Source organism: Ochotona curzoniae, unplaced genomic scaffold (genome assembly GCF_017591425.1).
Source record: "Ochotona curzoniae isolate NIBS_2020 unplaced genomic scaffold, NIBS_Ocur_1.0 scaffold_4506, whole genome shotgun sequence".
In the NCBI taxonomy this organism is placed as follows: domain Eukaryota; kingdom Metazoa; phylum Chordata; class Mammalia; order Lagomorpha; family Ochotonidae; genus Ochotona; species Ochotona curzoniae.
In genome coordinates this window covers 4,013,124-4,032,200 of record NW_024467119.1, presented here as the reverse complement: position 1 = coordinate 4,032,200, position 19,077 = coordinate 4,013,124, and the positions used below count along the sequence as shown (strand labels likewise).

Sequence of the window (19,077 nt, the reverse complement as noted above, 5' to 3'; positions counted from 1 at the left end):
GCTGGAAGGAGTCTCCCACTTGGGCTTCCCTAATCCCCGCCGTCACTAACTCAGAGGCTGTTACACCCTCCCTGTGCAGCCTGGATGCTCACCCCAGCCCCCGGCTCTGCACCCCCTGGACTGACACTGGCTGGTCGGTGCACAGCTCGCTGCCACCACCTGGGACAAGCACACAGCTTGTACCACCAAGCTTGCGTGGGCCCTTAAAGAGCCAGTCAGCCTCATTTTCAGGCCTTCACACTGGTACCCTGTGGAAATGGGTCTCTGTGGGTGTGGGTGGCAATGCTGAGACGATGAAGATGGGATTGTCCTGCACTGTCCAGGGGACCCTGTCATGATGAGAGGTGGAGGGAGACACCGCAGCCCGGCAGAGGAGGGAGCAGAGTTCCAAGAGCAGGGGACACAGCTGTGAGAGGCAGGGGTGGGAGCAACCTTCCCGGAGCCCCCAGTGCAGGCCACCAGACCTGATGGCAGAGTTCTGGCCTCCCAGACTCAGAGAACACGGTTCTGTTTTTACAAACCTTTGTAGCAACAGAAACAGATCTGGCCAAGAACCATCACTGTCACCGCCACCTTCACTTGGGAAGGGCCTGCTCCCGCCCACTCATCCCCGTGTGATTTCCCTGCCAAGAGGAGAGCAGGGGACGCAGCAGGGGACTTGACCCGGGAACCCCAGGCCCAGATTGCCGTTCACTCTGACACCACTGGCCTAAGCCCAGGACTCAGCAAGGGCGATAAGGACGCTATTGCAGGGTTCCAGCTGCGGCTACCTGCCCTGCCTGCATCTCCTGTGACTTCCCCCCAAAGCCCACCACAAGCCCCGACGCCTGCTCCTCCTGAGGCTGACCACACACGTCCCCACGTCCTGTCTCCTGTGTCTACCCGGGCGTTCATGCTAGGAGCAGACAGTGGCTCACGCTGGGAGCCATTGCCATTGTTCTAAAGCAGTGGCTATGTCCTTCCTCTCTGACCCTGTGCCCAGTGTCTGTCCATCCCCTGGGGCTGGAGAAGGACAGCAGAGAGAACCTGCCGTGGCTCAGGACCCCCACCCCCAGTACTTCCTAACCGTGTTTATTAGGAACGCTGTGGGACCATGCTCGGTGCAGTCAGGAAGGCTCAGGCTCCTTTCCTGGCTCTGCAACCCACAGCTAAGAAACTGGCCTGGCCGAGCTGGAGCCATTAAGTGCCCTGCCGACACTGTGGGTTCAAGGGCAGGTCCCAGTGAGCTGCTATGGCATAGCATTTGGAAGTTACACACAACTTCTAGGTGTTTATAATTTCAGTGTACTTCAAACACATTGTTTTCAGCTCAAGTCGCCAACATCCCAACACTGTCTGAAGGCTGAGGTCTTCCTTTGCTCTCTCCATTCAGAATCGGAGCGCTCTGCTGAAGGTACTGTGAGGGCAGGAGCGCAACTTCCAGAACGGACAATGACCCAAGCTGGCCTGGGCTGTGTACTTCCTTGCTCCTTCCTTTCCTATTTGTTTATTCGCACATTTATGTATACACCCAACATCCACGGGGAACACATCACACTTGCCATATGTGTGGGAAGGGAGGGTGGGGACAGAGCTTTGAAATGTTTACAATGGGGCCCGGCGCGGTGGCGCAAGTGGTTAAAGGTCCTCGCCTTGCACGCCCGGGATCCCAAATGGGCGCCGGTTCTAATCCCGGCAGCCCCGCTTCCCTTCCAGCTCCCTGCCTGTGGCCCGGGAAAGCAGTGGAGGACGGCCCAAAGCTTTGGGAACCTGCACCCACGTGGGAGACCCAGAAGAGGCTCCTGGCTTCGGATCGGCATAGTATCGGCCCGTTGCGCTCACTTGGGGAGTGAATCATCGGACGGAAGATCTTCCTCTCTGTCTCTCCTCTCTGTATATCCGCCTTTCCAATAAAAAAAATAATAATAATAAAAATAAATCTTTAAAAAAAAAAAGAAATGTTTACAATGCAATTAATTTGGTGTGCAAAATTTTGAAATCCAGGCATACCCATGCAATTGCAAACTGGCTCTGCTAGGAAAGGCGTGGCTTGACTCTCAGACATGCTCTGGTCTTTGCGACGGGATGGAAACCGTGGTGGATAGCACGCGGCTCCCCTCCTGGCACCAGAGACAGGTTCTTGAAGGATAGGAGCCCATACTGGCCAGGAGCCACCCAAGAACTGGAGCCTCTTGGTGGCTCAGAGTGAAGAGAGCCAGCTGCCTAAGGAGACTTTGATCAGCTGTGTTTCAGTGTAAAGTCTCTGAAGCGAGACGTGAATTAGATCACAACCTGGAGTTCTGAAAAGAAACCAGATACGAGCTGAGAAGTGGATGGAACACTGGAATAGCAGGTGGCCTCCTGGAAAGTGGAGCAGCTGGAACACAAACCAGTGCCCACACAGAATGCCAGTGCTTGAAGGTAGAGGATTAGCCAGTTGAGCTATTGGGCCAATCTCACATTGAAATCATTTCTAAGAATCATACTGAAAGGCAGGCATTTGGCTCAGCAAGTAAGATTCCTTAGAACAGCCTGGTTTGGAACACCTGGTTTGAACTCCAGCCCCGCACCTGAGGCCAGCTTCTGGCTAATGCATATCCTGCAAAGCACTAAGTGATGATTCAAGTACTTGAGTCCCTCCAACTGGCATGGGAGACCTGACAGAGTTCTAGGCTCCTTCTGCAGCCTGGCCCAGCCCCAGCTCTTGCAGGCACTGAGGAGTGAAGCAGGAGATGAAAGCTCTCTTTCCAACCCCTTCAAATAAATAAAAAATTGTTTTGAAAAGACAAAAAAGAATCACAGTAAAACTGAAAGGTAAAATCAAAATATCCAACTTCATAGTTTAATTTTATTAGGATGCTAATCATTAGTTTCACGTCTACTTGCATCTTTCAAAATGGCAAATTCCTCAACAGCAGGATTGTCTAGACAAGTATGCTATAGAACAGGAGGGGGCCCTCCCCCTAACTAAACATCAGTGAGCAAGACAGCAGGATCCCACAGAGAGCAGAGACCCTTGGCTCAAGCTTCTCCTTGGAAAGCCTCACCACCACCTACCCCATCCCAAAAATAAAACACCAAAGGACTGACTGATCACCTGCTTCCGGAGTGAAAGTCCTCAACCGCATCAGTACCATGACAAACACCTTCCCTGTTCGTGCAAACACTGAGATGACTGATAGATGACAGGGCATAGAGGTGGCAAACAGACCTCTGATGGACGTAGTAGCTCCACGACAGACAGGCGGTAGATGTGTGTGATTGACGGTTGACTAATGGGTGACCCATAGCTGTCGGGCAGGTGGATGGTGGGCTGACTGACGGTAGGAGCTACATGACCGATGGATAACAGGTAGATGATTAATAGATGGATAGATAGATGGATACCTGAATGCATGACGTGCATGACCAAGGCTCCGTCCTTGACCAGCTTTAGTCCAGCTCCACTGACCTCTCCATTTCACTAGGCCCATCACTAAGTTGCTGAGTTCTGTCCCTCCAAGGCCATCTGGTGACCCTCCAGAGCTGAGTAAATTCCTCATCCCTGCCCCACTGCCTGCCTCTGACCACCTTGGCCCTACCTTAGCTAGGTCCCACAGGTCAAGTGCCATTGTATAGGCGTGGTTGGGGTCTCTGAGGGTCCACTGTGCCTGGAGGCGTGGTCCAGGGCAATGTTCATGGGAGGTGGTGCGACCCTTTAAGTGGCACAGTCTAGCGGCAGACGCTCAGGTCCCAGGGCCCTGACCCCCAGGTAGCTCCCCAAGGCCCAACGGGCGCCACCAGCTCTCTGCCCCTCGGTGACATGACCCCTTGTCCTGACATGCACTCCTGACAGTGCCACAGCCACTCCCCATGCAGTCCTCACCAAGATGGGTCCACACAGGCACCACACTGCAAATCTGTGGGCTAAATGAACTCGCTGTCTTCCTAAGCGGGCTGCCCAGCGCTTCATTGCAGCAATGCCCAAAGCTGACGAGCACCCCCCCCAACCCCTGCCACCTGACCATGCTCTCTGGTAGCAGCTCCCACCCACCTGCCCCTGTTTTTCCTTCCCAGCTGAGCCTGGTCTCGGCCCCATCACTGGCAAATTCCTTGACACCTGAGCGTCTGTGAAATCTGTCCTGAAGGTGCCTCACCATGCTAACAGTGTCAGATAACGGCTTCATAGGCACAGACCCGTGAAAAATGAAAAGGCAAGTTTGTTTTCGGAGTCGTGTGTACCTTTCTCCCAACACAAGGTTGCACTAGCTTGTTGCAGTTCACTTGCACACACGCACCCAAGCAGGGGAACTGGGCCGTCTCACTTTTTCACTTATTTTATTTGGAACGCAGTATTAGAGAACGGGAAGACCTGCAGACGGCTGTGAGGGGTCCCAGGGAAGCAGGGCTTCAGCCAGGCAACCCAGCGGTGGCAGCGGGGCACACACTTGCCTTTTCAGGCCACAAGGGAGCTGGATGGAGTGAAGCCGGCCTTCACAAGGACGCTGGGGTGCTGGCCCACACACGGCACCTTTACCAACCCTCCGTAGGTAGTCCTTTGGGGGACAGAGCCTGGGTGGGTTTTTGGATGCAGTGCACCCCCAAGATTTCAAAAAGACTCCATTTGTCTAATCCTACTGTTTCCACGTGAAGGCCACTGCGTAGGGACTGAGGCCTCGCTTTTTGCAACCAATGACATGGACCCATCCTGGACTCCCCATCCCGGCCCTAGCCAGCACCCTGCTCTGCAGCCTGGCATGGTAAGGGAATCACCAGGACAGGCTTCACTGCCCCACCCCACCCCGCCCCCGAGGCCTTTTCCCCGGCGCTGCCTCCCTCCCTCCCGCCAGCCACTTGCAATTAGCCAGAGCCAAAGGAGCGCCAGCCTAACGGTTCAGGGCGAAAAGCCGCCTGCAGAGGGGGCTCCGGCCGGAAGCCTCCCTGGTTTGGGGCGGCAGGCTGGCAGGGGGAGGAGGGGAAGGGGCGGGTGCAAGCGGCGGCCGGAACGGAGGATGCACACGGGGCTCCTGGGGCTCTCCGCCCTGCTGCAGGCGGCGGAGCAGAGCGCGCGTGAGTGCGGCGCACCCCGATGCCGGGCGCTAGCCGGGGCCACCCCCGAGACCCGCACCCTCCCTCCCCTTCCCCGCGTGCTTCGGTCTGGGTCCAGCACCGCTGCATGCGCTAGAGAGTCCCAGCCCTCAGACAGAGCAGTCCGCCGATCCTAGGAGATGCGCGCGGACGCGTAACTTCCCGCACCCGCGCGGATCTCCCGCAATGCATGGCACCCCACACCCTATAGACGCATGATTTCCTTGCCCCACCCAAGCACGACTCCCCGGCCTATGCCTGCCCTCCCCCTCACCCCCGTGGATGCACGGTTCCGGTGGGCGCTGGATCCCCGCGTAATCCGGGAGCATTTCCCGCCCTTCCCTGCCACGCAAGTTTTACCAAGTGCGGCTCGCACGAGACGCGGTGCGGGCGGGTCTGGGGCAGCCTCGCGCTGCGGGGTGGAGAGGGTACCATGGGAAGGGTTTCGGGGTTTCAGATGCGGTCCGAAGCCTTTGCTAGGAGCACCTGGGCCCGCGCGGAGCCCAGCCCCCGCTCGCCCAGGCAAGATGGCCACAGTTTTCGCGCCTTTCTCGTCTCAACTTGCAACCGCCCGCGCCTCGGTGACTGAGCTGCTAGTAAAACAGTCCCGGGCCAGTTTACCAGGAGCGAGGGAAGCCGGAAGTGAGCGTCACGTAAGGGGCTCCATCATCAACACCTGCAGGCCCCCTCCTCAATTCAAAGACCTGCAGGAGCGGCGCCCCCTGCTCAATAAAAACTCCCTCTGAGACTCTAGCAGGACACGCCCCCAGGAGAAGCCAACAGGTCCCGGGGCGCCGGGAAGGGCTGAGACAGGCGGGGAGGTCCTGACTGGCAGAGAGCAGGTAGAGGATTGGGGCGGGCTGGGGGGAGGCTGCTGGGCGCCAGCCACCTCCGCTGGGCTGCCAAGGCCCAAGCTGTACCCCAGGTGGCAGCTTGTCCGATGTACGCACTTTGGAATTAATATGGGGAAACTCTGGAACATGCGAGTGCATATGTGCTGCCTGCGCCCCTCCAGATCACCCGCACAGTGGCCAGAGCTGTTTGCAGGGGCGGCTGTTGAGCCAGGCACAATGCTGGAGATTGCACAGGGCAAGGTCACAGCCAGCTGGCTTCAGTTCCCCTCTTAGGGGCTAAAGCTGCTAATGGGCAGGCTAATCAGGGCGCGATGCCTCCAGGCTGGCCTCTGGTTGCTCCGCAGTGCTCGCCGCCCTGGCTTGGATGGTCAGAAGAGCTCCCCAGCCGTCTGGGTCTGAAGCGGAATGGATGTGATTGTGGGATCCCTGCCTGTAGGTGCCGCAACCCTGGGTGAGCCCCTTACCTGAGTTACTCTGTCCAGGCAAACTGCAAGCTGAAGGAGAGATGCTGAGCGGGCAGCACAGAGCCAGGCTGACAGACACTGACACACATCTCCACTGTGGCACTTGTACAACCACGTGGTCCCCAGAGAAGAGGCACCACCTTTGGGCAGGCCCAGCTGCAGGGCCCTCAGAAGCTGGTTCCATGGCCTGAGGGCCTACAGCTGCGCAGCTGGGGCTGCAGCACAGCTGTCCTGGCTGTGTTTTGTTTGATACAGTCAGTGAGCACAGGAGATTGCACCCCGTGAGCCTGAGGCTGAGGCCAGCAGGCTTCGCTGAGGTCTCCTGGGAAAGTGCACAGGGTGGGTTGGCTGCTGAGTGTGGGCCTCAGACTGCCAAGGCCCCCACACACACACTGCCTGGGCCTGCACCCTGGGAGGGTCGGCATGTCCCGTGCGGAGGGCCAGGGCTGCAGACAGATGTGGCCCTAGACGGGCTGGTTTGTGTCTGAGAGCTCAGCACATCTTAGGGTAGAGAAAACCAGGGACTGTGGGCCTTGCCTTCTGCCGCCTCCTGGCCATCGCCCACCAGCTTCTTTCCTCCACAGGGCTCTGCACCACTGCGTACTACTTCACCACAGGGCAGCTCCTGTGGGGCTGGCTGACCCTGTCTGTCCTCCTGCCGGGCGTCCTGGTCCAGAGCCTGAGCTACCTGTGGCTCCGAGCAGACGGGCACCCCAGGCACTGCTCACAGCTGTGTCTGCACCTCCTTCAGCTGGGCGTCTGGAAGAGGTAAGCACAGCCAGCCTCCCATTGCCCAGGGGCATGGTGGGCACAGTGCAGGGGAGCTCAGAGCCCCTGTCTCCTCTCTGACACAGATCAGCCAGTACTTGCAGAGCAGTTCTGACATGGGGGCTCCTTCTAGACAGCTGCCACCCTTGTGAAGATGAGGGCGCCTTTCCATGTTGCTTCCATCTAGGGGCAAGCCTCTAGATCCACACAAAACACCTTGTCAGAGGCAGCTCCATGCAGACGCCATGTCCCCGGGCCAGGAAGTGTCCTCGACCCACCCACAGACTGCACAGGGATGCCAGCCCAGTAACACTGTCACAGGAAGAAATTATCTGAGGGCCACTGTTTTCCAGGAACTGTCTGGCAGAGGACACGGCTGAGGCCCAGTGGGGGGCCTGCCTGGATCCCCAGGCCACATCCACCTGCAGGACCTGGGTACAGTGAATTGTCAGAAGGGAAGTGGTCCAGCCAGCATCCTTTCCCAGCTCTCAGCTCCTGGGTTGGAAGGAATGTTCCAAGGTGAAGAAGTGAAGGCCTCGCAGCTGCTGTGCGGCTACATCACCGAGTCAAAGCTGGGAGGTGTCGGGGTGGCGAGGCTGGTGCTGCCATCTGTTCTGGGGTCTGTGTCCCCAGGCTGCTGCATCCAGGCTGTGTGAGCAGAAAGGACATGCACCCCACCCAGTCAGCTGCTGCATCCCATGTCCTGGCCATGTGAGCCAAGGAGGATGCAGTTCCAACTCGGGCAGCTGGTGTACCCCGTGTCCTGGCCGCGTGAGCAGAGAGATGCGTGTCCCACCCCAGGCAGCCACTGCACCCACATCCTGGCTGTGTCAGCCAGGGAGGACACGGTCCCATCCAGGCAGCCCATCAGGTCCAAAGCAGACGGGAGGCACCTCTGAGCAGGACGTGCATCCACCACCCTGAGCTGAGCCCCGGGTACCAAGGCACCAAGTGCTCACTTGCATCCCAGCATCACTCACACCTGGGACTCTGTGTCCCTGCAATGCCGCTCCTCCGAAAAGGAGGGCCTTGCTCCCTGGAGAAGGCAGAGCCTGGCCTTATCCTGGAGGGAGTGCCTCTGCCGAGCCCCTTCAGTGTTGAGCCCCACTCGGTAATAAAACCAGAAGGCCCCCAGTCTGTATGTGGCTTTGTCCACAACATACTCGTAAACTAAGAGACCTCCAGGACAGGCAGCCTATTGAAAGAGAATTGCAGCTTAAAACAGTCAGGTCAACGTCCCCTGCTCCAGGGAGATTTTCAGAATAATTGGCAGGTACGTCTGCTCTAATCTAGAGCCTCCCTTGGAGGTGGGGGTCCCTGGGACCCGAGACTGTCCAAGGTTACGCTGTGGGTGCTTCACTGTGCACTCCATGCTCTTGTCTTGGGGTGCTCTCAAAACCTCAGTGAAGCCATGATTTCTTGTAGCAAAATGCCACTTCAGCAAACTTGCCTGCAGGGGGAGCCAAAACAATTGTATTGGGTACCATCCTGCCGCCTAGAAATGAATCAGGTGGACTTGGAAACCAAATGCGGAATTTAACAGCTAGAGCACCAGTAAGACACAAGCTCTTGGAAGTACAGTTGTTGACAAAAACAGAAAGAACTTTAAATGCAGCTAGTTTCTTGTTTTACTTTCACGCAATACAAACTACACTAATGTTTAGCCTACTGTTCAAGGGATCATGGTACTTCTTTAAACAAAACTTCTTTAAACAAAAACAACGCGGTAGCGGCCCAACGCGGTAGCCTAGTGACTTAAGTCCCTGCCTTGAATGCGCCAGGATCCCATATGGACACCAGTTCATGTCCCAGCCGTCCCACTTCTCTTCCAGCTCAATGCTTGTGGCCTGGGAAAGCAGTCCAGAACAGCCCAAAGCCTTGGGACCCTGCACCCGACCCATGTGGGAAACCTGGAAAAGGCTCCGGGCTCCTGGCTCCAGATCGGCTCAGCTCTGGCTGTTGCAACCGCTTGGGGAGTGAAGCAGCAGATGGAAGATGTTCCTCTTTGTCTCTGCTCTTCTCTGTATATCTGACTTTCCAATAAAAAAAATTTTTTAAGTTTTAAAAAGACGGTTACTTTCTAATGTTTAGATTTTTCATTTTCACTCTGATGCCATGTGCTATCCACATCTCTTAATCTAAGCCTGAATCTCCCGTTGGAATGGCACTCGGTGACTGGGGGATGTCTCTTCCTTAGCATGTGTGCCTTGGTCTTATCCACATTTTAAAATATTTATGTTTTTCTTATTGTAAAGGCAGATCTGCAGAGAGAAGCATACAGAGAGAAAGATCTTCGGTTCCCTGATTCACTCCCCAAGTGGCCATTGTGAAGTTGAGCCAATCCAAAACCAGGAGCCAGGGTCACACGTCCAGGTTGGCCATGCTGGCTGCCCAAGTTCCTGCCCAACCAGTCTGGCTCAGGGAAAGCTCCCCATATCCTGCCCACCCCACATCAAGCCCTGGCTGCAGTAGATTATGCCCCACGAGGCTCAGGCACTTCTACTGGACTGGAAGTCTAGGACTCAGAGCCGGCCTTGCTGGGCCACCTGGTCACCCTGGCCAGTCCTTGGGGTGATCTTTAGTAGGCTGGCTCTGTGTCATGGCATCCTTGCTCTCCTGCAGACACTGGGATGCTGTGTGGGCCACTCGGTCAGAGGAAGGACAGGCTGCCGGCCAGAACACGTCATGGCTGCAGGAGGCTGACCTGTCTGCCCTGCGGCTGCTGGAGGCCCTGCTGCAGACCGGGCCCCAGCTGCTGCTGCAAGCATACATTTTCCTGGACTCGGACTTCACAGACCCTGTGCCAGGTGAGTCACTTCCGTCACAGGATCCAGATGCCGGCTTTCTTGGGGAGCAGGCACCCTCACCTGCCGTAGAAATGCTCCCTCCCAGGCTGGCACCATCAGGTTCCTCGAGCTCAACTGGCAGTGTGCTCCTAGAGCCTGAGCCTCCTGCTGACACTGAGGCACCAAAGTTAGCACGTGAGAAATTGTGCAGAGTCTAAATTGCTCTGAAAGTAACCAGAGAAGCCTGCCTGGCAGTAGAATGCCTGTACCTGTTTAACACCTCTCTAGTCCCCGTCTGCAGCATCCCTGCTCCTTCTCCATACCATGTGACATCCTTCAGGCAGACCCAACAGCAGAGTGCCCAGGGGACACAGTTGTGCATGGAGCCCTAAGGCTCTGCTGGGTCCAAACAGGGCTTGGAGGGACCAAGAACAGGAGGGCTGAGAACAGAACAGCCCAGCCCGTGCAGTGGGAATCCAACCTGTGTCTCCACATTTCTTCCCGGGGGTGACCATGTATGTCTGCGCCCACAGGTTCTAGTGGGACCCGCAGTCAGCGTGCTTGGTGAGGGAACCGCTATAGTCAGGATCCAGGAAGGGACGGGACACAGTCCTCCCGTGCTGATTGCCTTGGGAGCTGAGTGGCCACTCTATCTGCTTCCTTTCCAGGGGTGAGCGCTCTGCTGGCCTGGTCCTCACTGTCCTGGGCCCTGGTGGCCTACGCTCATCTCCTGGGAGCTGTGAAGCCGGGCCGCCAGGCCGGGCCACGGGCCGCTCTTTTCTGCCAGCAGCTCTGGCGGATGGGCATGCTGGGCTCCCGCGTCCTGAGTCTCGTTCTGTTCTGCAAGGCGTACCGTATTTGGGTATTGGTGGTTGGAGGTAAGGAGAGCTACCATCCGACGCCCTGCTCTGTAGCAAGACCCCAGTGAGTCAACCTCCCACTAGGTAACAAGACTGCCCCAGGTTCTTGCTCCGGGCCTCTGTGGTTGGAGAAGGGAAGCAGGTGTCTAAGCAGGAGGCCTCAGGAGGCTGTGTGCACAGGTGTCATCTTCATGCACGTGTCTTCCCATTCCCATCCCGGGGTTTCCCATGAGCCCTCGCTTCAGCAAAGCAGGCTGCACTCAGCCTTGGCTGATGAACATCCCACGCGAGAGGAAGTAGAAACAGCCTTCTTAGAAGACAGGCCCGTGGCTGACACAGCCGTTAGGACGGCGGGCCTGAGTGCCGCTGCAGGGTGTATTTCTGGTCCAGCCTCCTGTTGGTGTGCACCCTGCGCAGGCAGCAGGGGATGGCTCGAGGAGCTGGGTCCTTGCTCCACACCAGGGAGCCCTGGCTTCAGCCAGGCCCACGCCCTGCGCTTGGCCAGCATATGGGGAGTTGACCAGCAGAGACAAGAGTTCTCTCGCTCTTTCTGCTTTTCAAATGAAATACAAATAATAACCAAGAATTCTTTTCAAAGGTGAGTCCCAGAGCTAGCTCAGCACAGCTCCTGCTGGTCAGGGGGTCACGGCTAGCTCTGGTTTGGCATCACAGCGGAGTGACCTACAGCAATCCGTGGGTCTCCAGGGCAGGAGGGACACATGTGGCTCTCCCCACTGGCTCTCCTGGCTGCAGCCTGCCAGCCTGCACAAGGCAGGCTGACTGATGCCGTAGCACGCTGTCGCTCCAGAGGGAGTTGCCCACTTGCCGAGTGGTGCCCACTTGCCGAGACCCCTGGGAGGGCGTCCCAGTGCTGGGGTGTGGGACACTGCCTGCAGCCTCGGGCAGCTCCCCTCCGGCTTTGAACACAGAGTCTCGGATTTTGCCTTCATTCCCAAGAAGACAGCTCCAAGCTGTGCCCTGAGTGCACGCGATGGAGACGGGCTGACAGGGAGCCGGAGTGGGACCTGCAGGGCCCTCCACGGAGACGGATCCACTGGGCCAGGAAGGACAGAGCCGTCCTGTTCTAGGTGGACTGGGGCCTGGGCTCTAGGGCAAACATTTACCACTTACTGAAAGAAAAGAGAATTTTCTGGAGAGAAAAAAATAAAAGACCTGTGCTCCTCTAAGGAGAGATCAGTGATTTTTCATGCAGTTTACGATTCAGTTTGAACCGCACAATGCTATTATTCATCTAAAAACGTGGGACTAAAAACTGCAACCAGGCCACCTTTGGGTGTGCAAGTTTCAGTGCAAACAATTTTATTACTGTCTCTCTAATCACTTCCCAGAACCAAAAGGGCATAATCAATACATCACAGGCGATGTGCATTATTGATGCCAGTCGAAAGGGATGCCCCCAGCCCTGCCTTCTGCATGCCTGCTCCTCCCCCAGCCCAGCCAGCCCAGCCCCCAGCCCAGCCCAGCCCCCAGCCCAGCCCCCCCAGCCCAACCCCCAGCCCAACCCCCAGCCCCCCCAGCCCACTGTGGGGCCCTAAGCTCTGTGTCCGGCCTTCCTCCAGGTGCACACTGGCTGGGCATGACGTTCTGGCTTGTGGCCCAGCAGAGTGACATCATCGACAGCACCTGTCACTGGAGGCTGTTCAACCTGCTTGTGGGGGCTGTGTACATCTTCTGCTACCTCGACTTCTGGGCCAGCCCTTCCAGAAACAGGATGGTCACATTCTACCTGGCAAGTGTGGTCCTCCCAACTCTGATGGTGTCCCTAGCACATGAAGGGTGTGTGTGAGAGTGGCTACCCTGTTCTCAAGTTCAGACCTTGGGAATAACAGTAAGCCACTACGCGGACCTAACATCAGACAGGGTCCCTGTGTGCCAGTCACTGTCAGGCAAAGCCCATGGTGCAGATGGGGAAACTGAGGCACACTTGACTCAGAAGGAGGGTGACTCAGATCCTGCTGGGCTGATGTGACAGATGGTCCTTAGCCACCAAGCCACCCTGGCCGGCAGTGGCTCCAGGAGGGAGCTGAGGCCTGCCAAGCAGTTACTGCTCAGCCTGGCTGGGGGCAGAGGCACGCGGGGCCTCTCAGAGATTCCCAGGCCTTCCTCGGAGGTCCTGGCTCTGTGGGTGTGGGTGAGGCCGGGAATCTGGGTTTCCCAGGCCACTCAGGTGGCACTGCTGCCCAACCCAGGTGGCGGCAGGGCTGGGCACCTGCACGCACCTCCCCGTGCAAGGAGTCGGTGCTTAAACAGTAGAGCGCATCCCCTGCATGGCTCTGAGAGCGCATGAGGCCCGACTCCCTGCGTCTGCTCACCAGGGGTTGCGTCCTGCTTCTTCCTTGCCCAGAAATGGAATTAGATGCGGAGGGGAGAGGCAGCCAGGCTTGGGGGGCGCAAAGATCCCCAAGTGTGCAGCCTTTGCGATCAAAGGCAGGACATCCCACGGGAAGGAAGAAGCAGGTACAGGGCCGAGTTCGGGTGGGAGTGGGAGGCTCTGCAGAGGTGACCTTGGAGATGAGGGGTGGAGTGAGCCAGGTGGGCCTGGGCTGGGGGCCGTGCTGCAGGAGCAGCCTGAGGGGCCGGGAAGGGGCTGTGCCTGCAGTGACCCACCCACATGCACCGGGGCTGAGAATGGGTCTCCCGCAGTGCCACTGCAAGGGGAGTCGGGTGCGAACTCAGGGGGAGACTGTGCAAGGGGCACAGAGGCAAGGCTTCAACAGCGATGGGAACGCACAGAGGGCGTGTCATGGAGCACCCCCTGACCCCAGGAGTCCACCTGGCCAGCACCAGGCTTTGCTGAAACGCATTCTCCCGATGGCTTTGGGCTGCAGTCACGGGAGATCCCCGGCACGCCTGCTCTTGGAGCGGGAGGTGACTGGACGGTCCTTGCCAAGGGTCTGCCATTCCCCATGGCCACGCTGAGGTCTCACTGGGGGGACGGGAGGGCCAATGGGGGCTGGGTCACGGGGAGACTTGGGGCACTGCCTGGAAGGTGAGCCAGGAAGGGAAATTGGAGCCGAGTGGTCAGCAGTGCTCCCTGGACTGGCCACTGAAGGTGCGCTCAGAAGGGCTGTTTTAGGGTACGCCGGGAGTGAGAGCTCCTCTAGGAGGGGTGCAGGCCACCAGCTCTCCACAGCTGTTGGCTCTCACTGGCAAGGCAGTCTTCAGCGTTGGCAACTCAAGTCTTGGCTGGCAGGCAGCTCTGTCCCGCAGTGGGATCCCACCCCAGCAGGCCCAGGCATCTTAACTGCATTTTGCATTTGTGAGACTTTCAACTGACAACAGGCTTAATTGGGAGATAGCCCCATCATAATAATTTTGAATTGTGTTAAGTTTTTGTTGTTTGTTTTCATTTAAAAAAATGTTTTTATGTTTAACATTTGAGAGGGAAACTGGAAGGGACAACATGGAAGCGGGCACCAGGCTGGGCAAAGAGGCCGTCCTTGTGGACCAGTGCAAGGCAGGCGCCACTGCTGCCGCCTGATGGCCACAAGACAGATTCATCTTTGAAGGCACAAATGGAGCATTGGAAGGGCAGAACTCAGGGGCACCTCGGATCCCACTGGCATGTCCCTGGTTGCACTGGCCCTGCCCGCACTCAGCATGAGAGCAGAGGCATACAGGAGGCTGTGAAGGGGAGCCCCGGGGCCCCAGGAAGCAAGGGAGCAGCTGCTGGCGAGGGTAGGGAGGTCCAGGGCCTCCAGGAGTTCTTGTGCCAGGTGTGGTGGCGACCCCCCTTGCTCCCTCAGGTCATGCTGCTGGAGAACGCCGCCCTCCTGCTGCTCGCCACTGACTTTGTCCCGAGGGAATCGCAGACCAGCCTGTGGACCGCAGTGGGGGCCATGTCTGCATTTCTGACTGGTAAGACCTAGTGTTGACTGCCTGTCCTTGTCCCCTTTCCACGCTAGTTTTCCTCTAGGGATGGACACGAGGGGCAGGAAGCCGAGCTCAGGGCGGGATGGGAGCTCGCCACAGGCCGTCTCCACTGGGGCACAACGTCTGGGGTGCAGTGGTCCTACCCAGCCTCTCCGTGGATGAAGGCTGGGGTCCCTCTCCTCTCGGGCCTCAGTCTCCCTGGCAGGGAGCTCCTGCTGATGATGGCACCATGAGCTGCTCATCCACAAGCACGCTGGGCAGGGTGGGTACCCAGCAGTGGAGGAGGCACAGAGGCGGGTGAGTGGTGCCCACAACACCAGACTCTCAATCAGTGGTGGCTGGGATACAACTCATTGCAATGCGGGCATCGGCCCGGTGCCTGCAGCCTGGGGTCGTTGTCACAGCCCGTGCATGGGAGATCCTGGGCACAGGCCATGGCTGCCCGTCTGTGTGGGCTCACAAGGGAGTCCTCTGCTGCTGGTGCTGACATGCTGTTCCTGGCCCAGCAGATTCCACCTGCCCACCTCATCCACAGGCCTGCTTGGAACTGTCCAGGGCAGCCCCCAGCACAGCCCCCACAGTCCTATGCTCCCAAAGCATGGCGCAGTACCCGGTTCCCCAGGCTGTCTGTGCCATCTCATGCCCGGAGCCCCAGCTCTCGGTCACTCACACTCTTGAGGCGTGAACAAAATCCCAGGACAGCTCCAGCTTCACCCTGGCCGGTGTGAGCAGCTGTGACCAGGGACAGGAATGACTGGAGAGAAGAAGGTGCACAAATCCTGCCTTCCGACCCATGCCGGAGCGCCTCAAAGCACCCGTCCCCTCTCCCTCGGATGTCCTGGCTTTCCACCTGCTAGACCGCGGGGTGACTCAGCCAACTCTTCCTTTTCCAATCAAGCCTTTGCTTTGAGGCAGCTGCAGTTTTATTTTGCTTTCTAAGATCTAGTTACTTATTTGAAAGGCACAGTGACAGACAGCAAAGGAGAAACAGCAGTCTTCCATCCACAGGTTCGCTCCCCACATGGCCACCGTGGATCCCAAGAATCCTTCCAGATCACTCGTGTGCGTGCAGGAACTCGAGCCTTGGGCCACTCTTCACTGCCTTTCCGGCTGTATTAGCAGGGAGCTCTATTGGAAATGGAGCAGCCAGGATTCGATCCAGTGTCCATGTGGGATGCCTGTGTTGCAAGTACTGGCATTACCTGCTATACTACAATGCCAGTGAGATAGTTGCATTTTCAATAGTGGCGGGTCCCTATGCCCATTAGCCGCTTTGCCCAGTGGTATCGGCCTGAGAGGCCAGTGCGGCATCACCGTGATGTGACGCGGTCAGGACTGGGAGAGCAGGCATTCAGAGCCCATCACCGCGCCCCTTCCTCCCACTCCCTCTGCCAATCTGCAGTTCTGTCACACAGGGAGTGCTATGTGGACGGGACCTGGGTTCTGTTCCCTCAGCCCAGTTCCCTGGGGCCGCCCGCATTGCTGTGTGCATCCACAGCTCTGTCCTTTACATGAATAGGCCATGCTCAGTGTTTATACAGAAAACTGACCCGCCTCAGGCTGACCTGGGTGCTCCCAGCCCACTTTGAGCAGCCCTGAGACCTGCAAGGTGCTTGGGCCGAAGGGGCTCTGCCAAGAGCAAGGTCTCATTGCTTGTTCAGAGTCTGGGGTGCACAGGACAGGGTGTAACAGACCCGGGGGGGGGGGGCACAATGATTGGAAAACAGAAATAGCCTCCTGTAGCATGGCTCAAATGGCCAGAGTGAAGCCTGCTGTTCCCTCAGCTTCCAGTAGGTGGAGCCGGCTGCAGCCACTAAGCAGGCATGGGGCTGGTGGGAACCCTGGGCGGCAAGGTGCAAGGGCATGACCATGCCAGGGACACAGGCTCCAAGGCTGGCAGTGCCAGAAGCTTCCAGGGTCATCCAGGAGTTTCTCCTGCCTGGTTTCCCTTGACCAACAGCTGCTGAGCACCCACCACCTGCTGACCTGGCTTTGGGGGAGCTAGCCCTCAGAGTAACAGTGTATCCTGGGGCTCTCACAGCCTCATGCGGTGGTGCTGCCAGGGACATGAACACACAAGAGTTCACCACGGTACCCCCCCCAATCCCTGCCACTCACTGGCTGCGTGCCGTGGGTCTGCTCCTCCTCCCATCCCAGCCCCTGCCCCCACACAGACACCCAGCGGTCCCCAGAGAGCCGCTGCCAGCCCAATGCCACCAATCCTGTCCTGGCCCCCTCGGACTGCAAGATTCCGGCACTGACTCCAGGTCTGTGCTGTTTATAATATGCCCCCCGCATGCAGGCACTTGATGCAGTGCAACAGGAAACTGGAAATACCGTGGGAGGCTTACTGGAAGGCTCTGTTAAAGAAATTACTGCCGCAGTCAACACTTCTGATCAAAATAAATTAACTGAGCACGACGTGATTAAGATGTTTATGCCCAAAGGAAGCGCTGCTGCTCATGGAAATTCCGTGGCCGGGCTTTGGGTGCAGCTGATTAACCTCTGCCTGCCTAGGTCTTTCTTGTTTTGCAGGCCCTGTTTACCTCTCCCCGCCCTCACGCTGTGTGTGGGTGGTGGAATTCTGAGCTCTGGACTCAGAGGAAGTAGGCCCATTTTTCCCAAAGCTCTCACCCACGTGTGTGCACTCACTCCCACAGCCCCAGGCCCTCGCCCCCGACCACACTCCCCAGCCGCTGCTAAGAGGCTGGCACCGGGTCGTGCACCCAAGCTCTGCTTTTCCACTTTCAGTTTAGAGCTATCTGATGCTGGTGGAAGTTAGAACCTGCTTAAATCCCCCCCAAATATTCCCAGCTTTGAGGGCCCCACAGAAGTCCTATTTGGGATCCTATTTTATATAAGTGAATGAAAAATGCAACTAAAAGACTTTCGTTTTGGTGCAAAAAAAAAAAAAAACCTGAAGCACATGGGTGCTCACCTTGCCATACACCGGACAGCCGAGGTGGAGTTTGCAGGGCATTCAGACACACAACCTTGAGCTCTCCCCTTCTCTTTCGCAGGCAGTGTCTCTCTGGTCACTTATTACAGCCTGCTCCATCCCAGAGCCTCATCCATCTGGCAGGGATTCATCAGGAAGTGCTGCACCGTGGCAGCAAGCGACAAAGCCGAGACTCCATCCCCACCTCGTGCTGCAGCCCGCGCTGGAGCGAGGTCGGGCTCCAGCCCAGAGGAGCCTAATGAGCTCAGAAGTCCGGCAGAGTCCCCCAGCCTGGAGATGAGCCCTTCAGAGGCTGGGCTGTGGGACCAGACTTCTGGGCCAGACTCGTTCCTCAGTGCCCACCACTGGCTGCTGCTGAAACTTGCCCTGAAAACTGGAGACGTGTCTAAAATCTACACAGTCTTTAGAGATGACCGGCCTGGCTGGCTCTGTGCCCCTACGTGGACATCGAGTCCACGCTGCAGCCTGCAGGGGAGGCCCCCGTGTTCCCAGCAAGAGTCCCCATCTGCCATCCATGGGCTCTCATTGGGAGAGAACGGCTCAGAGCCTGAAGACACCCAGGAGGAAGTGGCTGGCCCCTGGGACACCTCCAGTTATGTCTCTCTTGCCTGTGAGCCTCAGGACAGCGTGCCTATCCAGATGCCTTCGGCTGCTTGGCAGGAACATAGTCAAATGGAGGCAGCTGAGGCTGAGCCTGGGAACCAAGGAAGGGGTTTGGGGGAGCAGCCAGGAGCAGGGGAAGGCCAGTACAGCACCACAGTGTACTTCAGCGCCACTGCGGAGGGGACCGTGTCCCAGGAAGGCAGTCTCGTGGCTCCACAGATGTCCCACACTGGGAGGAGGCCAGGAGTGAGCATCCCTGTGCAGCCAGCCTCGCCCCAGCCCACTGCGGGGCCCTGCCCCATCACCGTGGCCAACATCAGCCCCATCCTAGGCGTGGGTCCATGTGGAAACTTGTGCTCCATTGCAGCCTGTGCTGAGAGAGTCCCCCACGGCTCAGAGCGTGGAGAGCGGCAGCAGCCGGCAGGGGACCTAAATCATCCCTCAGTGCCGAAGATGAGCCTCAGACCTGCCGGCGAGCCCTTCCTCACATCCACACCGAAGACTGAGTCCGTGCAAAAGGGTGGTGGCTGCAGGGCCAGGCCAAGGCACGAGGTGAGCTTGGTCGTCTGATCACAGTCCTGGTAGGTGGCAGGCTGGGGGGTGGGCATGCTGAGAGGAGGCCGCCCCCCCCCCCCCCCCGCTGCTGACACGTGCCTCTTGGAAGCACCTCTTCCCCTCCTGCAGGAGGGAGCGGGGCTGGGCGACCTCACGCGAGCCAACGCAGTGTGGCAGAGAGAAAAAGCCTGCACTTCCTTTGACTACGTGACTGATTTCCACTTTATGCTTTTGCTGTGGCTTCTAGGAAACTCAGTTGTAAAACCCACGGTCCTTGTTTTATCTTGG

The 19,077-nt window shown here is 57.8% G+C and overlaps 1 protein-coding gene across 1 annotated transcript; it reads left to right on the top strand.

The window, feature by feature from the left end:
* The first annotated feature begins 4,970 nt into the window (after positions 1 to 4,970).
* Positions 4,971 to 18,804, top strand: XKR5 (XK related 5). Its single transcript, XM_040967085.1, has 7 exons — positions 4,971 to 5,028; positions 6,949 to 7,132; positions 9,755 to 9,939; positions 10,587 to 10,796; positions 12,359 to 12,528; positions 14,546 to 14,657; positions 17,693 to 18,804. The coding sequence occupies exons 1-7, from the start codon at positions 4,971 to 4,973 to the stop codon at positions 18,802 to 18,804; spliced, it is 2,031 nt and encodes a 676-aa protein (XP_040823019.1).
* The last annotated feature ends 273 nt before the right edge of the window (positions 18,805 to 19,077 follow it).